This window comes from Cynocephalus volans, chromosome 9 (assembly GCF_027409185.1).
Source record: "Cynocephalus volans isolate mCynVol1 chromosome 9, mCynVol1.pri, whole genome shotgun sequence".
In the NCBI taxonomy this organism is placed as follows: domain Eukaryota; kingdom Metazoa; phylum Chordata; class Mammalia; order Dermoptera; family Cynocephalidae; genus Cynocephalus; species Cynocephalus volans.
The window spans coordinates 74,766,348-74,784,836 of record NC_084468.1 but is presented as its reverse complement, the minus strand read 5'-3'; the positions used below and the strand labels follow the sequence as shown (position 1 = coordinate 74,784,836).

At 34.9% G+C, this 18,489-nt stretch overlaps 1 protein-coding gene across 4 annotated transcripts in view; it reads right to left on the bottom strand.

The window, feature by feature from the left end:
* PTPN13 (protein tyrosine phosphatase non-receptor type 13) overlaps window positions 1-18,489 on the bottom strand; it is a 143,401-nt gene that overhangs the window by 44,283 nt on the left and 80,629 nt on the right. For 2 of the 4 annotated variants that reach the window (XM_063107629.1, XM_063107628.1), the window contains exons 15-19: window positions 14,983-15,165; window positions 11,817-11,979; window positions 6,646-7,063; window positions 6,409-6,503; window positions 4,417-4,473 (exon numbers count right to left, since the gene is read on the bottom strand). In XM_063107629.1, coding sequence (XP_062963699.1) covers window positions 4,417-4,473; window positions 6,409-6,503; window positions 6,646-7,063; window positions 11,817-11,979; window positions 14,983-15,165 — 916 coding nt within the window. The remainder of the gene's footprint in view (window positions 1-4,416; window positions 4,474-6,408; window positions 6,504-6,645; window positions 7,064-11,816; window positions 11,980-14,982; window positions 15,166-18,489) is intronic. The other 2 variants (XM_063107630.1, XM_063107631.1) reach the window with 2 other exon arrangements.

Here is an 18,489-nt window from a genome sequence, read left to right as displayed (position 1 = left end):
TTAATAATGTTTTGTCTAACACATCTACTCTCAAAGGATTTTCATTTCTTCCACATTTTATTTGTGGAACAATCTCACAAGGTACGTAAACAGATTTTTAGTTATTGTTTTGCATTTGAGAAATAACAGTTTGTGACTTGCTCAACGTTACAGCTAGTATCACTGCCCAGCAGAATGCACGAAGTCAGTACTTGATAAATGCTAGTTAAATGAATGAATATCATCATCAGAACGAGAATTTACTTTTTCTTATTTATACTTAGGTTTTTTTTAAGTGGGCTAATCAGTCACATCTTCTTCATTAAACCAATAAATATGACACTTAATTGCCATGTTGATAAAGTTAATTCATCTTCTTAGCAATTCAAGCATTTGCACACACATATTTCTTAACGTCAATTATGATTTGATAGTTCAAACTGGTCTGTGTGTGAAGGTGTTGGTTGTGGTGGTAAGTGAGTTTAACATGCTCAGAAAGATATTTGCAAACTGAATTCTCAAATTCAAGTCTACATAGTTCTCAAACTTTCTGAAAATTAGAGTCTATGGCTTCACTAAAGTGTAAACCAGAATTTTCTTAAACCTTCATATACATTTTTGTAACAACCAAATCACTATGAACACAGACCTTATTTCTGTATGTCCAACATACAATCACCCGTGGACTTACACTTGTACGAATATGTTATAAAACAACTAGTAGTTTTGTTACACAATGTGTGAGTATTGATACTTAAATGAGGTAAATGAGATACTTCACATTCTAGAAATAAGTTCCTTTCATTTCAGAAAACAGTAACAACAATAATTTAGTCACAGGAGTGAATTAATTGTGTATCTTAAGCACCATTTTAGTGCAAGTTTGCTAGCTCCCTGTAGTGTATATGCTTCCGTTGTTTCTTTTTGACCAAAACATAATCAATAAGAGTGGTAGTAGTTTGGCAATTGTAATGATCTTATTGATGAGATTACAAAAACTATCACTGAACAATGGTCTGAAGAGCCTTATATATTAATTAGTCCTAAGCAGAAGCTCATCCATTATTTAATGCCTAACTCATTGAGGTTATCTAAGTACCCAAGATCCTTTTGTCCTAAAATAGTCAACTAGCTCTAGTTTTCGGCTAGAACAAATACAAAATAACACAGAACAAAACCCATAAAATAAAATAAGATCAAGTAAAATAAAACAAATAAGGGAATGAGGTCACATTTAAAATTGAAATCAGTACAGTGTTTAAGCGACCACATTGGTGAGGTGTTAAGAGGGAACAGGTAAAATCAACGTGCTTTGTAAAGTGATCAAATAATGATGATTGCTTTGCATTTCCATTCTCCCCCAACCCCCTTCCCGTTTCTGATTTAACCACCTGCTGCCCAAGAATTAGGACACTTGGAAACTGATGAAATTCGTTACTCAATGATACCTGATAAGTTCAAAGGCATATAGTTCCTGGAAGAACAAAACCCCACAGAGTATAGACATAATGGGGAAAAAAAAAAAAAAAAAAAAACAGAAGAAGAAAGAGAAAATAGCTTGGGGAGAATAATGGCTTCAGAGTTGCTCTGTTCCTTGTCCCAACTGAGAATAGAAAGATTTTAAATCTCCCGATAAACCCATCCTAAGTGGAAAATACTGTTAAGTTGAAAATGCATTTACCATACCTAACCTACAGAACATCATAGCTTAGTCTAACTTACTTTAGACATGCTCAGAACACCTGCATTAGCCAAGTTGTGCAAAACCACCTAACACAAAGCCTATTTTATAATAAAGCATTGAATAGCTCACGTAATTTATTGAATACTGTACTGAAAGTGAAAAACACAATGGTTGGAAGGGTATTCAAAGTAAGGTTTCTACTGAATGCCTGTCGCTTTTGCACCACCATAAAGTGAAAGAATCTTTAAGTTGAACCATCATACATTGGGGACCATACGTGTTTTGCAGTTTAGGCAATTCAGGAAGCAACATGACAAATTTAGCTAAATGTTACTTTTCAATTATTGTATAATAATTACAGTATTACAAGAAACATTAAAATCAATTTTACATAATTCTTGGGTTTTACACATTTTTTTGTTTTTAAAGGAGTATTCTGTGTGTTTTTTGAAAAGTTGAGCAACTTTTTTTTTAGAAATCACAATTAATCAAGGAACTGAAATCCTTTCCACATCTCTGTTTCAAAGTGTGAGATTAGAAGACTCACGACTTTTTTACCTTCTCTTTCCAAGTTTCACATTCTTTAACAATCTCTGGAGGCCATATAAGGTAAGACTGAATTCAATACATTCGTCCTTGTTCTAAGTGACAAATAATTCAATATTAACATTTATAATTTTCACCTAATATTATCAACCAGCAGGGAGAACACTGAAATTAGAATAAGAAGTCCTATATTTGACTCATGGGCAAGGAATTTAACTTTTTGATCCTTAGTTACCTTATTTGGCAAAACGTACTTGTCATTCTCTATTATGTGAAAATTTGATTCTCAACAGAGCACTAATTCAGTCTACTTGGGCAGATTCAAAGAGAATTTTGAGGAAAACATAGCTTTGTCTTCAAGCTGACTGGGGCATACCTCCATAGGAAGGTGGATTGGCCAACTTTTGGTGGCGGGTGGGAAGATGAGGCTTCTAAAGGTTTATAAAATAGAGAAACTACCCTGCACATGCTCTTGGAAATCCAATGTAAATTCATATTCATTTCCATCAGAAACTACTTTAAAGCACATTTCAAGTTCTCATCCTTGAATAGATTATTATACAGTTTCTTTCAACAGTTTAGTTGGGAGAAATAATGCCTACAAATAAACAGGTGTCATCATGCTAGGAGACAGTCTAGAGAGTGAATCAGAGTGTGGGCATTGGGAACAGATGGCCGCGTTCAAATCACGGCCCCAGCACTTGCTAATTCTGTGACTTCCTGCACAACTGAACCTCTCCATGCTTTGGTTTCTCATTAGTGAAAAAGAAATAACATCAGCACCCACCTCATAGGGTTGTTGTGGGGATTAAATGAGAAATAAACATAAAGTGCTTAAAACAGTGCTTGGCACATAGTTAGCACTCAATAAATGTTAGTCAATAATTATTTCCATTGAATAACTAAACGTGAATAATTAAACTATTTTAGGTATATAATATTCATGTAAGAAATTTGATCATCAGAAAACTATATACCAGGGTCTTAATAACTTAGGTCCAAGTATACGTTCAAAAACTTTTTCTTTAATGATATGCCCTCAGATTTTTTGAGAATTGACACATTAAGAAATAAAATAAGATGAAAAAAAAAACCTTCTTCATTAGCTTTGAGTATTTAAGACACTGTGTATTTTTACTTTTGGAAACAATTTTAATTCCAAGAAAAATTTTCCTCTCTTGAAGAATTGGTATGTGTATTTCTATTATAGAATGAGAATTATACAAAATAGCACCCTGGTGCTTCACAATTGTGACCTACAAAAACAGCACTTCCATATAGTTCAATCTACTCTCATGCATTCCTTTTTGCCTTGGCTATCAGGAAAATTAGAGCTAAACTCATAATTTTATCAAATTTAGCTATATTAATAATTTTTATTAGCATATTTGATTCTTTCTCATTAGGCTTTTGATTATTTTAACTTTAAGAGTCAAAGAGTAAGACTCAAACATTTTTGGAGTAAAGTAGTGTATAGGCAGTAATAAAACATTCTTTTCTGTTCATAAAAGTTGTTAGAAAGATCAAGTAAGATAATGTACATGAAAGTACTTTTCAAACTAAATTCTAAAAATTTTGAATCTACCGACTTCCAAGTCACTGCACATTTCTGTGCTTCTTCCTACAGCAGTTTCTTTGATTACTTCTAAACTATAAATCTCAACATTTATAGTCTTCAAATTCTGACCATAACATTTAGGAGGAGATTTCAAAACTGGTCCCTACTTAGTTCTTAAGCTTCACGCTGGCTGAGAATGTTGCAGTTCCCTGGATCTGTTATCTTCTCTCATGTCTCCGTCTCTGTTCACGCTATGCCCTTGATCTGGAATGCTTATCTCCTCTGTTCTGTCTCAATAAATCCTCTTTTTATTTCAGGATTCAGCTCAAGAATCTCTTTAAAATAACTGCCTCAGTTAAACTCTTTTTAATCAAAATTATCTCTCATCTGAAGTACTATCTTAGCTTCTCAATTAGTGTCTTTATCTGTAATTTGTCATTTCTTTAGTTCATCAACATTAGCCTAATCACAGATCCCATCATGTCACCGCGATGCTAAAAAATACAACTCTCCTTTGAATCCATGTAAAGCCTAAATCCTCGGCATGGAATTGAAGACTTTTCATTGTTAAGTCCAAGACTATCTCGTAAGGTAAAAGAAAAGAGAAAAGATATGATGGAAATGAGGGGAAAACATCTTGTAAACCTACCATTTTCTTTTAAGGGTACTTGGGATGAAGAATTTCCAGAACTATGCATAGTCATTCCTGTGGTATAAATTAAATTATTAGACATTTTATAAAATGGTCAGACACTAGATATAGAAGTAATTTCTTCTATCGGATAAATTCGTAAAAATCAATAAAACACTAAGGTAGCAACATTTTCTTTTATATATCCTGAGAAGAATATGTCTTCCCACAATGGATATGTTTACTATTTTTAAACAGTACTTAAGAATATTAACTTGTTTTGCAGGATAAATTTAAACAAAAATGTACTATTTATGACAATGACATCTTGACATGTAAAATATGAAATGAAACTAAAATGAGTTTTTCATTTGTCTAAATGTTAAAAAGAAGAGTCAATATTCAATTAGAATGAATAACTTAAATAAAAAACCAAATGTAGAAAATAAATTTCCTTTTATGGGTGAGTTTTATTTTATCTGTTTTTCTATGGAATATTTACTACTCTCTTCTGATATGTAATGGATTTTCATGTAGATCAAAGACTGACTAATGAAAATAGCCTAGACTCAATGAGATCCCATTATACGTGAACATACTTTCAAAAGTATTTTCTAAAAGACTGAATCAGTCTCTTAGACTATTTTCACCACCTATGATTACCTATAGGATGAAATCTTGCCTTTTATCTGTTTAAGCTTTTTTTAACTGATTCAACTTAAATTGATGATAATATAATCTCCGAAAGTTGTGGAAGCCTATAATAATCAGGTAATATTGCTTTCTGTAAGTATTTATCAGCTATAAGGTAGACAGCTCTCTTCTAATTTCATTTGTGCCACATACCCCCAACTCAATTTACAGAGTAAAAAAATACATTTTAACTTTGGGTAATTAGGGCTAAATTAACAACTTTGGACCCAAGGAGAGAGTTAAGTAGTACCATTTGGTAAAACAACAGAAAAGGGTATCCTTGTTTCCTTTTTGTCTCCCTGGCTGTTTCATATTTTGAGTACTAGTTCAGATTTCTGTGCTTAAATATCTACTCATCTGAAAGATCGACTCCAGCACATTTCCCTTTTAAGATGAACAAGGCAACATGAAACCTGAACTATTAATCTTGCAAGGTTTTATATATATATACATAAGTTGTGTTTTATATATATATATATATATATATAAAACTTTTCTCATTAGTGAAAAGAAAATAACATTAGCGCCCACCCACTTTTTCTTTAAAAAGTTTAAAGTTTTTCTTTAATGATATGCCCTCAAATTTTTTGAGAATTGACATATTCAGAAATAAAATAAGATAAAAAAAACCTTCATTTGCTAGGAGTATTTAAGACACTGTGTGTATTTTTACTTTTGGAAACAATTTTAATTCCAAGAAAAATTTATATATATAAATTTTATGTATAATAAAATTATAATATATTATATTATATAAAATATAAAATTATATTATATTGTATATAATATATAATAAAATTATATATATATATGCATATATATATATATATATAAAACACACAACTTCTATAGATAATTAAAAGGCCCCAGAAAACTGGGAGAATTTGTAAAAGCAAATCAATTAAGAACTTCTACCTAGCAACCACAGCATATTTCATTAAATTATCTAAGTTTTTAGAGACAATTTCATTCACGCTAAGCTGAAAACATCACAAATAAACCTTTCTTAAAAAAAAATAAATAAATAAGCATTACTAAGTCCACTCACACAGGCTTGTAAGGAAAAGCCAAAGGAAGGCAATCCAAAGCAAAGGTACAAGACTGTCTGGGTTCTCTCAGTACCACTGTCATGGCTACTGTGACCAAGAGGAAGCTGATCACTTGTTAAATCAACTGCTGATTTGACTTGGTGCATATTCACAGTTTGGAAATTAGGACATAGAACCCCAAATAATTTCTTGGTAATTTACATGATCTTGTTCACTTCACTATGGTCGTGAGGTACAGGAGAAAGAAGGTAAGCTTATTTATGCTGACCTATAACATATGCTTGACCAGGGTCTTCAGTGGATGAGTCTGATTCATGTTTCTTCCTTTCAGGACTTCTATTTAAACTTGCAACAGATTTTGAACTAAAGAGGGAAAAGGAAGGTAGGAGGGGAAGTGTCAATGTAAAAAAATATGGTGAAAATGATAAAACGTCAAAACAAAAACAAATGTATGAAATGTAGAATTTACAAATATGTAGTTTGGGTTAGTTAATCATGTTCTTACTTATTAAGTTTTGTAAATCCTGCCAAAGATTCTGTATCAGATCTTGCCATCTGGTGAAAAGGTTTTCCCACCAACTCTGCAACGGTTTGTGATGGGGATTCCATGTTAACAATGACATTTTTCCGATGAGGAAAGAGAGAGGCCTGACTGAGATCATGGTATGATTTACTCATCCCTCTAGGCTTTTCCTCCCAGGAAGGTTTGTCACTCTTCTCTTTTGAACTGTTTTGCAATGGCTGGTAAAGCGACAGCTCTGAGCAGGATAGCCTCTTCAGAATCTCAGCTTGAACTGACAAAGGTCGAACGGCAAGTTTGTTCAGGGTGCTGCTGGCCAGACTGCCAGTGCTGATTGCTCGTCCCATATTAAATCCTCTAACGGACTCTGCTTGGAGATTCAGGCTCCTAAACGAAGCTCTCTCTACAACGAAATAGGATTGCTTTACACGACGGAAACACTGCAGTACCTTTATGAGAAGATTTAATAAATAAAATATAGCATGCAGTTTTTAATCATTTTGATTGCCAGTAGATGCAGGTTGCTTTCAAAGTGTGGCAATCAAGGGTTTTCAAAAAGAGGTTTGAAGATCCTCATTTTCATACCATCTCTCCATCCTTTTGGCTTTCTCTCGCCCATAGCCTACTCAGCCTTTCCTACTTCATCTAATGATTCTCTTCAATCCGATAATATTTGGGGCTCAGGTTTGCTGACTCCAAATCCCTTATGGGCTTCAGTTAGAAATAAGAATGACATTTGACAGAAATTTTCAGTCCTAATAGTGTCTCTACTAAAATATCAGCAAACCGAGGATGGGGAGAGGGAGATGAGAAACCTAGATGGGCTGACATGGCAACCACACACCTGAAAAAGAAGATGTGCAGAGGAGAGTTTTGCCCAGAGAAAAAGTTCTTGATTATTATATTTATAAAAGCTTACAGCAGATGTGGTAATGGTGTACATCTCTGTGAATATACTAAATACCACTCAACTGTACACAGTATGTGAATTATATCTTGATAATGCTGTTACCAAAAATAGTTCTTAAGGCAAATTATTTCTTTGTTGTTTTGCTACTATGCCAATCCCACCTTCCCACCTTGCTGACTTCATGATTTAACTCAGGCAAAAGAAACAAATAGTATTTCTCTATTATAGTATTTCTAAATAGAATTTTCTCTCTATTTTGGTATCTGTAAATTACCATGATCAGGGAGCTGGGGATGTCTTTATGCTGAAATTCCTTTCACTCCTAAATTACACATCCAAAGTTTTCTTTTAGAGGCTAATTCTATTTTGTAAAAACAAATATCGTAGCAGTATTTTAACATTTGAGGTTATTAAAAAAAGCATTGCATAACATGTAAATAAAGGACCAGGGACACAGAATTTCTAATGACTTAGTTGTTCATACATTTGGTGACCCACATTACTAAATGTAAAGGCACTCCCTTTGGTCTCTCCTGGAAAACAGCAACCCTGTGCTGCACTCTATATAGAAGAAAGCTTGACCACTATGTAAAACAGCTGGAAAATCTTCCTTTAAAAAAACAAATGTCAAATGATTACTGACTTAGATCTTTAGATTCTGTTTCATTTGCCTTCTAATTCCTAGAGAGAATAATAATTGATATTTCATCTCTGGCACAAATAGGTAGGAAAACATTGAAAATTTTTAATATTCATGCATCAGAATAAAGCTTAAATACACACGTCTCATTGTCACCAGGAAATTTCAACGCCTTTTCTTTGAAGTAGAAGTGAACAACAAGTTAAAACAGGGCCTTAAAAAAATAAGACCCTAAAAAAGACTTGTTTAAAAATTCCTAGAATCTTGTTTAATTTAAAATATGGAGTTTTTATTAGAGCAAATAACACTACTACTATTTTTTTTTTTTTTACATTGAGAGCAGCCTTTAATCAAAGAAGCAAAATGGAGTCTCATACAGATTAAATTACCAGGAAATGACTTTACACCCAATAGATTTCTTTATCCTTAAGGACAGCCAGTTCAGTTCAGGTTTTGTCTGCTTTGTGAACATATCAGGGATTATGCCATTCAAATCCATTCATAGCCTACTCCTGAACAAGACTTAAAATATTGCATAGAGTCATGGGATGGGATCATAATCTATTCGCTTATTTGGTCTGTCCAACTGTCTTTACCCTGGAAATGACTTCAACGTGGACCATCAGTATGGGAAAGGACATTAGAATGAGCCTGTATCCTGATACAGTGTTTTAAATTTGAACTCAAAGGATTGTTAGTTCCATACTCAGTCTGCAATCTATACTTTCTAATGTCTGTTTCTGCTATTCAGTCCCTTGTACCATTTTGTGCTTCCTCATTTCATTAACTTAATCATATGCTTTTTTGAGGAGAAGGATTTCATTTATTGACAGTCAACAGTATTTAGCACTTACAAATAGTAAGTGCTCAATAAGTGAATATTAATCTTAATTAAATTCCATGCAAATCAGTTATTTGGAAACCCACTGAACAGCACGAGTAAGTACTGGACTAGGAACTAAGAAATCAGGCTTCCAGCCTAATTTGACCTCAAATTACGAGGTTGGAATGAGACACTATCTCCTCTGAACCTGCCTCCTCATCAGTAAAATTTTGGGACTTAATGGCCGGTCTCTAACGTTCTATCTAGCACCAACATTCTAAGACTCTAAAGAAGTAGTATACATTTGTTAGACCTTCAACCTCCTACAAATAACACCAGTTCTTTTAACTTGTGTAGTACAGATAGTTAAATAGGAAGATAGTTACTCCTAAGCCAGTTCTAAGAAGGAAATAATTCCTTTGAATGTGAAAAAGTTCATAGGGCTCTGCTGCACAAACATCTAGTCATAGATTACCATCAACCCAGTCTGATTGTAAAGGGAAAACATTTTCTGTAAGATTTCAGAATGTGAGAAAGTTTATAGGGTTCTGCTGCACAAGATTGTCCATGCTATTACACTAAAATTTAAAAAAATTTTTAACAAAATCTGGGAAAAGATATACATAGCTGTTGTGATCCTAGGGGCAAACCTGTGAGATATGTAGAGTATTCCCCTTCATGGATAAAGAAAATAAGGCCCCCCCCCAGATTCAATTACTTTCCAAAGCTCACTTCATCTACTACTACTACATAGTCGTATAGGATGTATACTACCACTACTACATATAGTATAGTGGCATATAGTGTGGTACTTATAGGATAGTAGTAGTAGTATCCTCTATTGCTGCTGATTACTACCAGTAATAGTGGTAGTAGTGGTAAAACAATGTTGATGATGGTTATGATAATAATAATAATAAATATTTACTGAATACTTGTGCTGGGCACTTTTAAAGTGCTCTCTATATGTCCGAATTCATTTCCTCTTCACAACAAGCTTATGATATAGGTATTATCATTATAATAATCATTTTACAGATGGTGAAACCAAGGCAGAGTTTAAGTAGCTTGCCCAAGGTTTTAGGATTTGTAAGTGACAGAGGCTGATTTGAACACTGGCAGTTTGGCTCCAGAGCTCATGCTCTTAACTACTATACTATATTGTTCTTCAGAGTACTTCAAAAAGTTCATGGAAAAGTGGAATTAAAAGATAATATGAATCCTTCCTCAAACTTTTCGAAGACCCTTTATGTAAGAAATGTTAAGGATGAAAAGGTGGCTTGATACTTTTGTCTTCTGACTTTCTTTGCTATACCACATCTGTAACGATGCAACCTCCAATTGTTTAGTTCTGGTTTGCACTGAATAGAATATTAGTCCAGCTAGGAATGCTGATAGCTCTAATACTGATATTTCACCATACTTTGAAAATACATGAGGGGTCTTCAAAGAGCTCATGGAAAGATTATGAATCTTGTAAATCCATTTTTTATTATCTTTTATAATTCCATTTTCCCACAAACTTTATGAAGTACCCTCATATAAAAGTATATATATCTTTTTGGTAGCGCAAAGCAGGAAAAGAAAAAGAATAATGACATTACTTTATAGCAGTGGTTATCATATTTTAGCATGGGTAAAAATCGTTATTGAGGAAAGCCTCTTAAAATGCAGATTCTAGGGATCCAATTCCCAAAGATTGTTGTTCTCCAAGTTTCAGGTAGGTTCCTGTAATCTTCACTTAAATAAGCATGTGGCCCCCACCCTCATTTTGATTCTGAAAGGTTGAGAAACATCTAGTCACAGATTACCATCAACCCAGTCTGATCCTAAGGGGAAAATATTTTCTGTAAGATTTCAGGATGTGAGAAAGTCCATAGGGCTCTGCTCACAAGGTCGTTAGTGCTACTCCACTAAAATTTTAAATCACATACTTCAGTGTGTTTCATTTATATCTATAAGAATCTACTATGTAGAACTGAATTCTGTGTAACTTTAATCTCTACATGTGGTCTTGCAGAGTAAGCTTTCAATATTTCAGTTCTGATTGAGATATTTCTCTTCAGAGTTGAATTAGTTTCTTCTGCTTGTTCTTTTTCAAAGAAAGTGAAACCACTCTCCTGACCACTTATATTGAGTACTGTGATTATTCATCTCAATCTCAGAACAGGGATGCACCGAAGTAAAACTAATAGGCAGTAAATCTGCTACCCATAAAACTGTATGGTCTGTCTCTTCACTGACCTGGGTGCATACTCTTTCCATCCCCTGTCTTGTTTCCCCTGTTCTTTCCCTCATCTTGAAAGCCATTCTATTTATCTTTAACCTACTTAAATTATTTTTGTCCTTCAAATCCACTTCAAGTGCCACCTCTCCAGTATGCTAGCCTCTGATTTCCCTCCTCTAGTAGTGTAGATCACAGAGAATGTATGACATAATCTGTTATTAAAATCTTGAACATCTGTTGTGTATTATTGTTCTGTGTATGTTGGTCTTGACCTCACGGCCCAAACTTTTATTATATTTATATCAACTAGCCTGTTGCTAAGCACAAAACAGACATTTCATCAGGTACTCTCTGACTGACCTGGGATGCTGTTTTCAATATAGACATGAAGTTGAAATCTCAGCTTCATTTGTGACACTTTTGTAGACTTGATTTAGTCATTAAACATGTATATACCTTGTAAGTTTTCATCCTAAACATGGTAGTTCTTTTAAAATTTGAAGCGAAAGTCATGCATGTACCCTGGAGTTGCCTAAAATAGTCTGCCTCTCCTTACCAATATCTTGGGCATCTTGGTTGCTCTGTCTTGCTCTCATCTGCAGCTGGAACTTATGTTGGGAAGAGCAGAGGTGCAGCAGGTACTGGCATACCTTACTGTTGTCTGTCTGGAAGGCATGTTTTATTCCATCTGATGTATTTTGCAACGTGATTTTCTTTTTCTACAATATTAATCAGGGGAATTCATAATTAGAATGCTTTCCTTTCACTTTTTTACAGGACCAAATGCTTAATTCAGGAAATAAACTAAATTAATATTACTTGCTTCTTTGAGAAATTGTAGTCTAAATCAGATTGTATAATTGTATACCAACATCATGAAGGGAAACAATTTCCTTTAATGAGATTATTGATATTTTGAGTTTATGGCAATGTTACAAATACCAAAACTGTTTGAAAAAGAATTGACAAGAAATATGTGTTCTACTCCCTTGGGTAAAGAAACTGAAGTTCGACAAGAATTGATTTTATATATTAAAATATATAATGGAAGAGCTGTGAATCAGTCCAGTAGAATCTGGGTGGCATGAAGGCTGGGATAGAAGCTGGGAGAAGTTAAAGAAAAAGTGGAAATGAAGAGGTATTGGCAATACACAGATATTCAGATATGGCAACTCCTGAGAATCACAAATCAATTTTGTCTTCCTGATGATTTGTAAAAAATGTGATATCTTGTGTACAAGGGCATCCCCAAATTTGTGACTTATGTGGTAAGGCTTGCAGGTGATTCATATGCCTTAAAACACTAGCATTTAACATGCTGTGGATCTAAGACTGATGTCTCTGGAGAATTGATTAAGTCCGGTTAGATTCTACTCTAGCTCTTGGCTACTGTGCAAATTATTCTCTCTACTTGCTCTGTTGTCTCTACTTCAAAAGCAGAAATAGCTACAGAAAAGTTAAGTTTAATAGGCTCACAAGATACAATAAGAGAATATTACCTAAACTTTAATCATGCAGGTGCCATCTTTATCATTTCTGGTCTTGTTTATTCATAAATTTTTAAACTGACTTTTCTTACTTACATAAATCACTTTAAAGAAACTTTATATCACAACTCTAAATAGAAAAGTATCACTTGCAATAAATAGGATCCAGCTATAAAAAGAAATATAAAATAAATGAAATAAAAACAAAATAACATTGTTAAATTCTAGCTAAATATTGTTGCCAATGAAATCTGAGATGAAACCTGTTCATTCTTTGTTAAAAACAGAAATCAGCAAGTGTTAAAGAAGAGTTAAAGATATAATAGCACCAAATGAGTATCTTGATTATCAGTAGTATACCTAGTAACACTCCAAATAGGAAATTTTTTTCCTAACAAATATACCACTAAACCACTGTCATGTAATTCTCAAGGATCTGAACTCCACAGTTGTAAAGCTATTGGACTGATTGAGGCATTAGTATGGATGACAGAATTTCCTTAGTCTATCAGTCAAAACAGCTGATGAACTGGTATCTATAGTAAAACATCCCAAAGACAACAAAGGGCGGAAGGTAAGCAAAAAAAAAAAAAAAAAAAAAAAAAAGCCAAAGGTGGGTTACAGGTCCATAATAATTATGAAAAGTGATATTATAGATGATTTAATATCTAAGAAATATGTATACAGGTTTGAAATAAATTAGAATAATATTTGATTCTCTCTATGTGTGTTAACTGATGGACTGAACAAGAATTGTGCCTGGGGGAACTCAGTTGTGAGAGATGAGAAGGATAAAGGGTGACTTTTCCATCTCCCCAATAGTAGAAGGAAAAAAGGGGGGGTTAAAAAAGAGAGCTCTAGAAGAAGGAAAAAAAAATAGGGGGGGAAGAGAGAGAGAGAGAGAGCGAGCTCTGTTTTAGAGAAGGAACTTCAGGATAAATGAATGCTATTGAAGAATACAGGAATAGTTTCCATGGGAGTGCAGTCTACTTTCTATTACTGCAAATCTTTGAAAATGAATTAGTCACAGCCAGTTCTCTATTGGGGTCTGGTGTGGTAGCCTGGCAAAAGATATAGAGCTGAATGCTGTATGATTTGAGTTGTTGCTTTTTCAAAACTGGTCCAAACTGGATTTGTATTTAATGAATCTAAGGTTTCCTTTAGACACCTACTCTGCCACCATTTCCAATGGGGGAAGGTAAATGAAACCCAGCTAATTTCCTGATCTTGAAAATCTTGGGAAGAAGAGGGTGGTCTGGGCTTTGCTTAGAGAATACCTTGTTATCTGGTAAACTTAATGGTATCTCTGGGTTTCACAGGAAACCAACCAACTAACCATTAAGTCTAGAACTGATTTCAAAGGTCTCTAGGTTGAAGATTATCCAGAGTCCATTGGGACCTTGATATCCTTATAAACACTGTTCTGGTGAGACCATATTTTAGCCCAAGTATAAGCTAAAGGTGTCAGTAGTCCCTGAATACCGTCAGGAAAATACCTGAACATATTTTTGATTCACTTCTGAGGTTTCCTAATGGCACTTCAATTATCAGATACACTATGTCCAAAATTAAAATATATCTTTATAGCTTACTGTCTTCCATAAACATATTATTTTCTAAAAATTACTTTTCTAACTTTATCTCCATGGAGAGTATACAGTAAAACCTAAAGCTGCAAAAAATCCTGGGACTAGTTCGTAAAATCCAGTAAACCTCTGGACCACTGAAATTCAAATAACAGTTGCTGTGAGGGACCTACTATTGAGTTAGACAAGGCTCACTGGGGTTAAGATAATCATCCAAACCCTTGACCCCGGTGTTATAATACTATGCTCCAACCAACTGAGCTAACCAGCCAGACTTGTTATGATAATTATCTATATCATAAAAGCATTAGGGAGGTTTCTCCGTGAGAAAAGCTGTGATCCTAGAATAAGACCTGACTTAACAGAGAATTCAACTTGGTTGTAATTTAACTAAAGTTTATTGAGCATATAACCAGCTAGGAATGTATGATACTCTTTTAAAAGTTGCTTCCTGAGAAAACCAGAAAAAAAAAAAAAAAAAATCTCAGTAGTACTTCTTACAAGTAAGTTAAGTAGTATTAAGACATATCAGCCCTACTGAATGGTAGAGTCTAAAACTGACGTAAGAAAAGTCAGCTAATATATGTTTCATTGGAAATTGATATCACCCATTTAAAAATATAATAAAAAGAGGTTAAAATGGACATACAGAAAAAGAAATCTTCTTGGTTTCCCTCCATGGAAAACGAAGGACCAATGTGCGCACTCCATTGTGAACTTCAAACACAAGGACACCTTTAGAAGAGACTCCAAGCAATATTCCTGTTTGTGATTTTTTCTCAGGGTGCACCCGGTGAAAATGAACTCCATATTCTGTAAGTCTTTGGCAGACCTGTTGGAATAATACCATACCATAGCAATGCACTTAGATAAATGGAGACATAAAGTTAAAGAAGTTGTACCAATGTAGTTTAATGTGGAAATGTCTTTTCAACAAACATTGCTGGAACAACAGGATATTCATATGTCAAAAAATGAATCTTGACACTTACTTCACCTGATATATATAAATAATGCCAAAATGGATCACAGACATAAATATAGCAGCTAAAAGTATAAAACAGAAGATCTTTGAGACCTTGGTTTAGGCAAAGATTTCTTAGATGGGACATGAGAGCATGACCCATAGGAAAAAATGTAAACTGAAGCTTCGTTAACATTAAAAACTTGCTCATCAAGAGTCAGTGTTGATCAGCCTTTATGGAAAATGGTATAGGGGTTCCTCAAACAATTACTAATAAATTTACCATATGACCCAGCTATTCCACTGCTGGGAATATACCCAGAGGAATGGAAATCATCATGCTGAAGGGATACCTGTACTCCCATGTTTACTGCAGCACTATTTACACTAGCCAAGAGTTGGAACCAGCCCAAAAGTCCATTATCAGATGAGTGGATAAGGAAACTGTGGTATATCTACACAATGGAATACTACTCTGCTATAAAAAAAGAATGAAATACTACCATTTGCAACAACATGGATGGACTTAGAGAAAATTATATTAAGTGAAACAAGTCAGGCACAGGAAGAGAAATACCACATGTTCTCACTTATTTGTGGGAGCTAAAAATAAATAAATAAATAAATATACAAAAAAGTAAATGGTGGGGAGGGGGAGAAGACACAACAGTCACAATTCCTTGAATTTGTTAAGACAAGTGAACAGATATGATATAGTTGGGGGGGAGGGGAGAAAGGGAGGGGGAAAGAGGAACAGGTAATGGGACACAAAAATCTACTACAGTATATATTGAGAAGTTAAAAAATAATAGAAACTTAAGAAATGTGTAGAAACTGTATGAAGGAAATTTTGAGAGTTACTATGGGATATAAAATAAGAGTTTTAATAATAAAGAGACATTTACTTTTTTGAACAAAAAGAGTCAATGTTAAGGCTTCTGGTCAAGATGGTGGAATAGATGGTCCCAAGCATCACTCTCTCCCACAATCAACGAATTTACAATTGTTAAAAAGCAACAACAGCCAAGCTGGGGCCACTAGAGCTCAGGGGAAGAGAAAGAGAGACCTACAGAGTTCATGAACACAGGAGAAGCCATGATAAGAGAAAGAAAGGACTGCTCCCACCATTTCAAGCCCCATCTGCTTCAAGACTGGTCCTGGTGAATGCACAGAGCAAGAACTGGCAAAAGCTGCAGCTGTGCTCTTTCTATGAAGTTGCTTGGAGGTGGCAGGGGAGAAGAAGGTCTTGGTGGCTCCCAGGCCAGCAAGACCACTAACAGGGTTCCCATGGACCCACATATGAGTAAATAAACACAGACAACTGAAAAAAGGAGCCACTTGGAGGATGGTGGGTCATTGCAAGGGACTGGAGCATGGCCCGTCCCATTGGAAGTGTTTGGAGTGTGGGTGGTGGGGGAGCCAGACCACCAGGGGAACATTGGGGCACAGCATGGACAGCTGATCTGCCCTCAAATCAGCACAGGACCACTCAGTGGAGACTGGTCACAAATATAGAACCACAAGGGGTGCAGTTTGCTGAAAAGTCTCAGGCCCAGACCAGAGTTTCCACAGAACCCAGATGTATCAGACCTCACAAGACCCAAAAGTACATACGAGGTCAACAATTAAAACCTGAGTTGCACAAAAAGGCTTCCCCAGGGAATCAGCAACAAAGCAGATAACTGAAGTGCCATTAGCTCAACTACAGGGCTCAAATGCTGTTCCCCACAGGAAGTTCCCCCATTTTAGAAGTAAGCAAAGGACAACAAATTAGTTCCAGTGCAGAGATTAAGTGGTGAGACAGCAAATAATCCAACACAGAACTGAAACAAAACCCAAAATACCCACAGATTAGAGACAAACTTTGATATTAAACATTTAACATCACCAAAGGACACCTATAAAACCTAGAAGGATTGGAAGCCCCCTGGGCTCCCAAGCCGGGAGGGTGGGAGGGCCATGGGCCTTAGCAATGGCCCCCCTGACAACCATACCCAGCCTACTGTAGGAAGCACCCTGGGCTCCTAGGCTGGATTGAGGAGGGTGCCACGGGCCTCGACCATGCCTTCCTCCTACTCCCACCTTATTTCCCTCCCGCTTCCCCTCCCCATCCCCCAACTGCTCTGCAACATCTTAGAATGTAAAAATAAATAAATAAATAAAAATAAATAAATTTTTAAAAAAAGAAAGAGTCAATGTTAAGAAAATGTAAAGACAAGCCAGAGACTGGTAAGTAAATATATGTAAAACATATATCTGATAAAGGAATTGTATCCAGAATATATAAAGAACATGCAGTACTGAACAATAAGGAGACATATAACCAGATACATAAATGGGCAAAAAGTTTTATTAGATATGTCAACAAAGAAGACATTGTACGGCAAATAAACACATGAAAAGATGCTCAACAAAAACAATAGTTAGGCGAATACAAATTAAAATCATAATGATATGCCACTACTCACCTATTTCAAGGGCTAAAGTGAAAAAGACTGAAAATACCAAGTGTTGTCGAGGATGTAGAGGAACTGCAACTCTCACACACTGGTGGTAGGACTGTAAAATTGTACAACCACTTTGGAAAAAACAGTTTGGCAGTTTCTTACAAAGTTAAATATATACTTAGCATAGTCCCAGCGATCCTACTGCTAGGTATTTACTCAAGAGAAATAAAAACTATGTTCACCCAAAATGTGTACTGGAATGTTTAGAGCAGCTTTATATCTATAAATTTAAAAAAGAATAAATAAACTGTATCTGTACAAAGGAAAACTACTCAGCAATAAAAAAAAGAAACTACTGATATACATCACACAATGGAAGAATCTTGAAAGTATTATTTAAGTGAAAAAACCTGCATACTATATGATTCCTCACATGAGATTCTAGAAAAGAAAAAAACTGTAGTAATAGAAAGCAGATCAGTAGTTTCCAAGGGCTGGGGGTGGGAGAAAGAGATTGACTGCAAAGGAACATGGGGGAACTTCTCGGCATATTGGAAATGTGCTATAAAAGGGATTGGCAAACTTTTTCCGTAAAGGGCCAGATAGGAAATATTTTATTTTATTATTATTTATTTATTTGTTTTCTATTGACCAATTCTAAATCTTTATTATTATTTTTCCCCTGCCCCCCCTACCATTTGTTTGTTTGTTTATTTATTTATAGCCCCAGAAATAAGTGAGACCA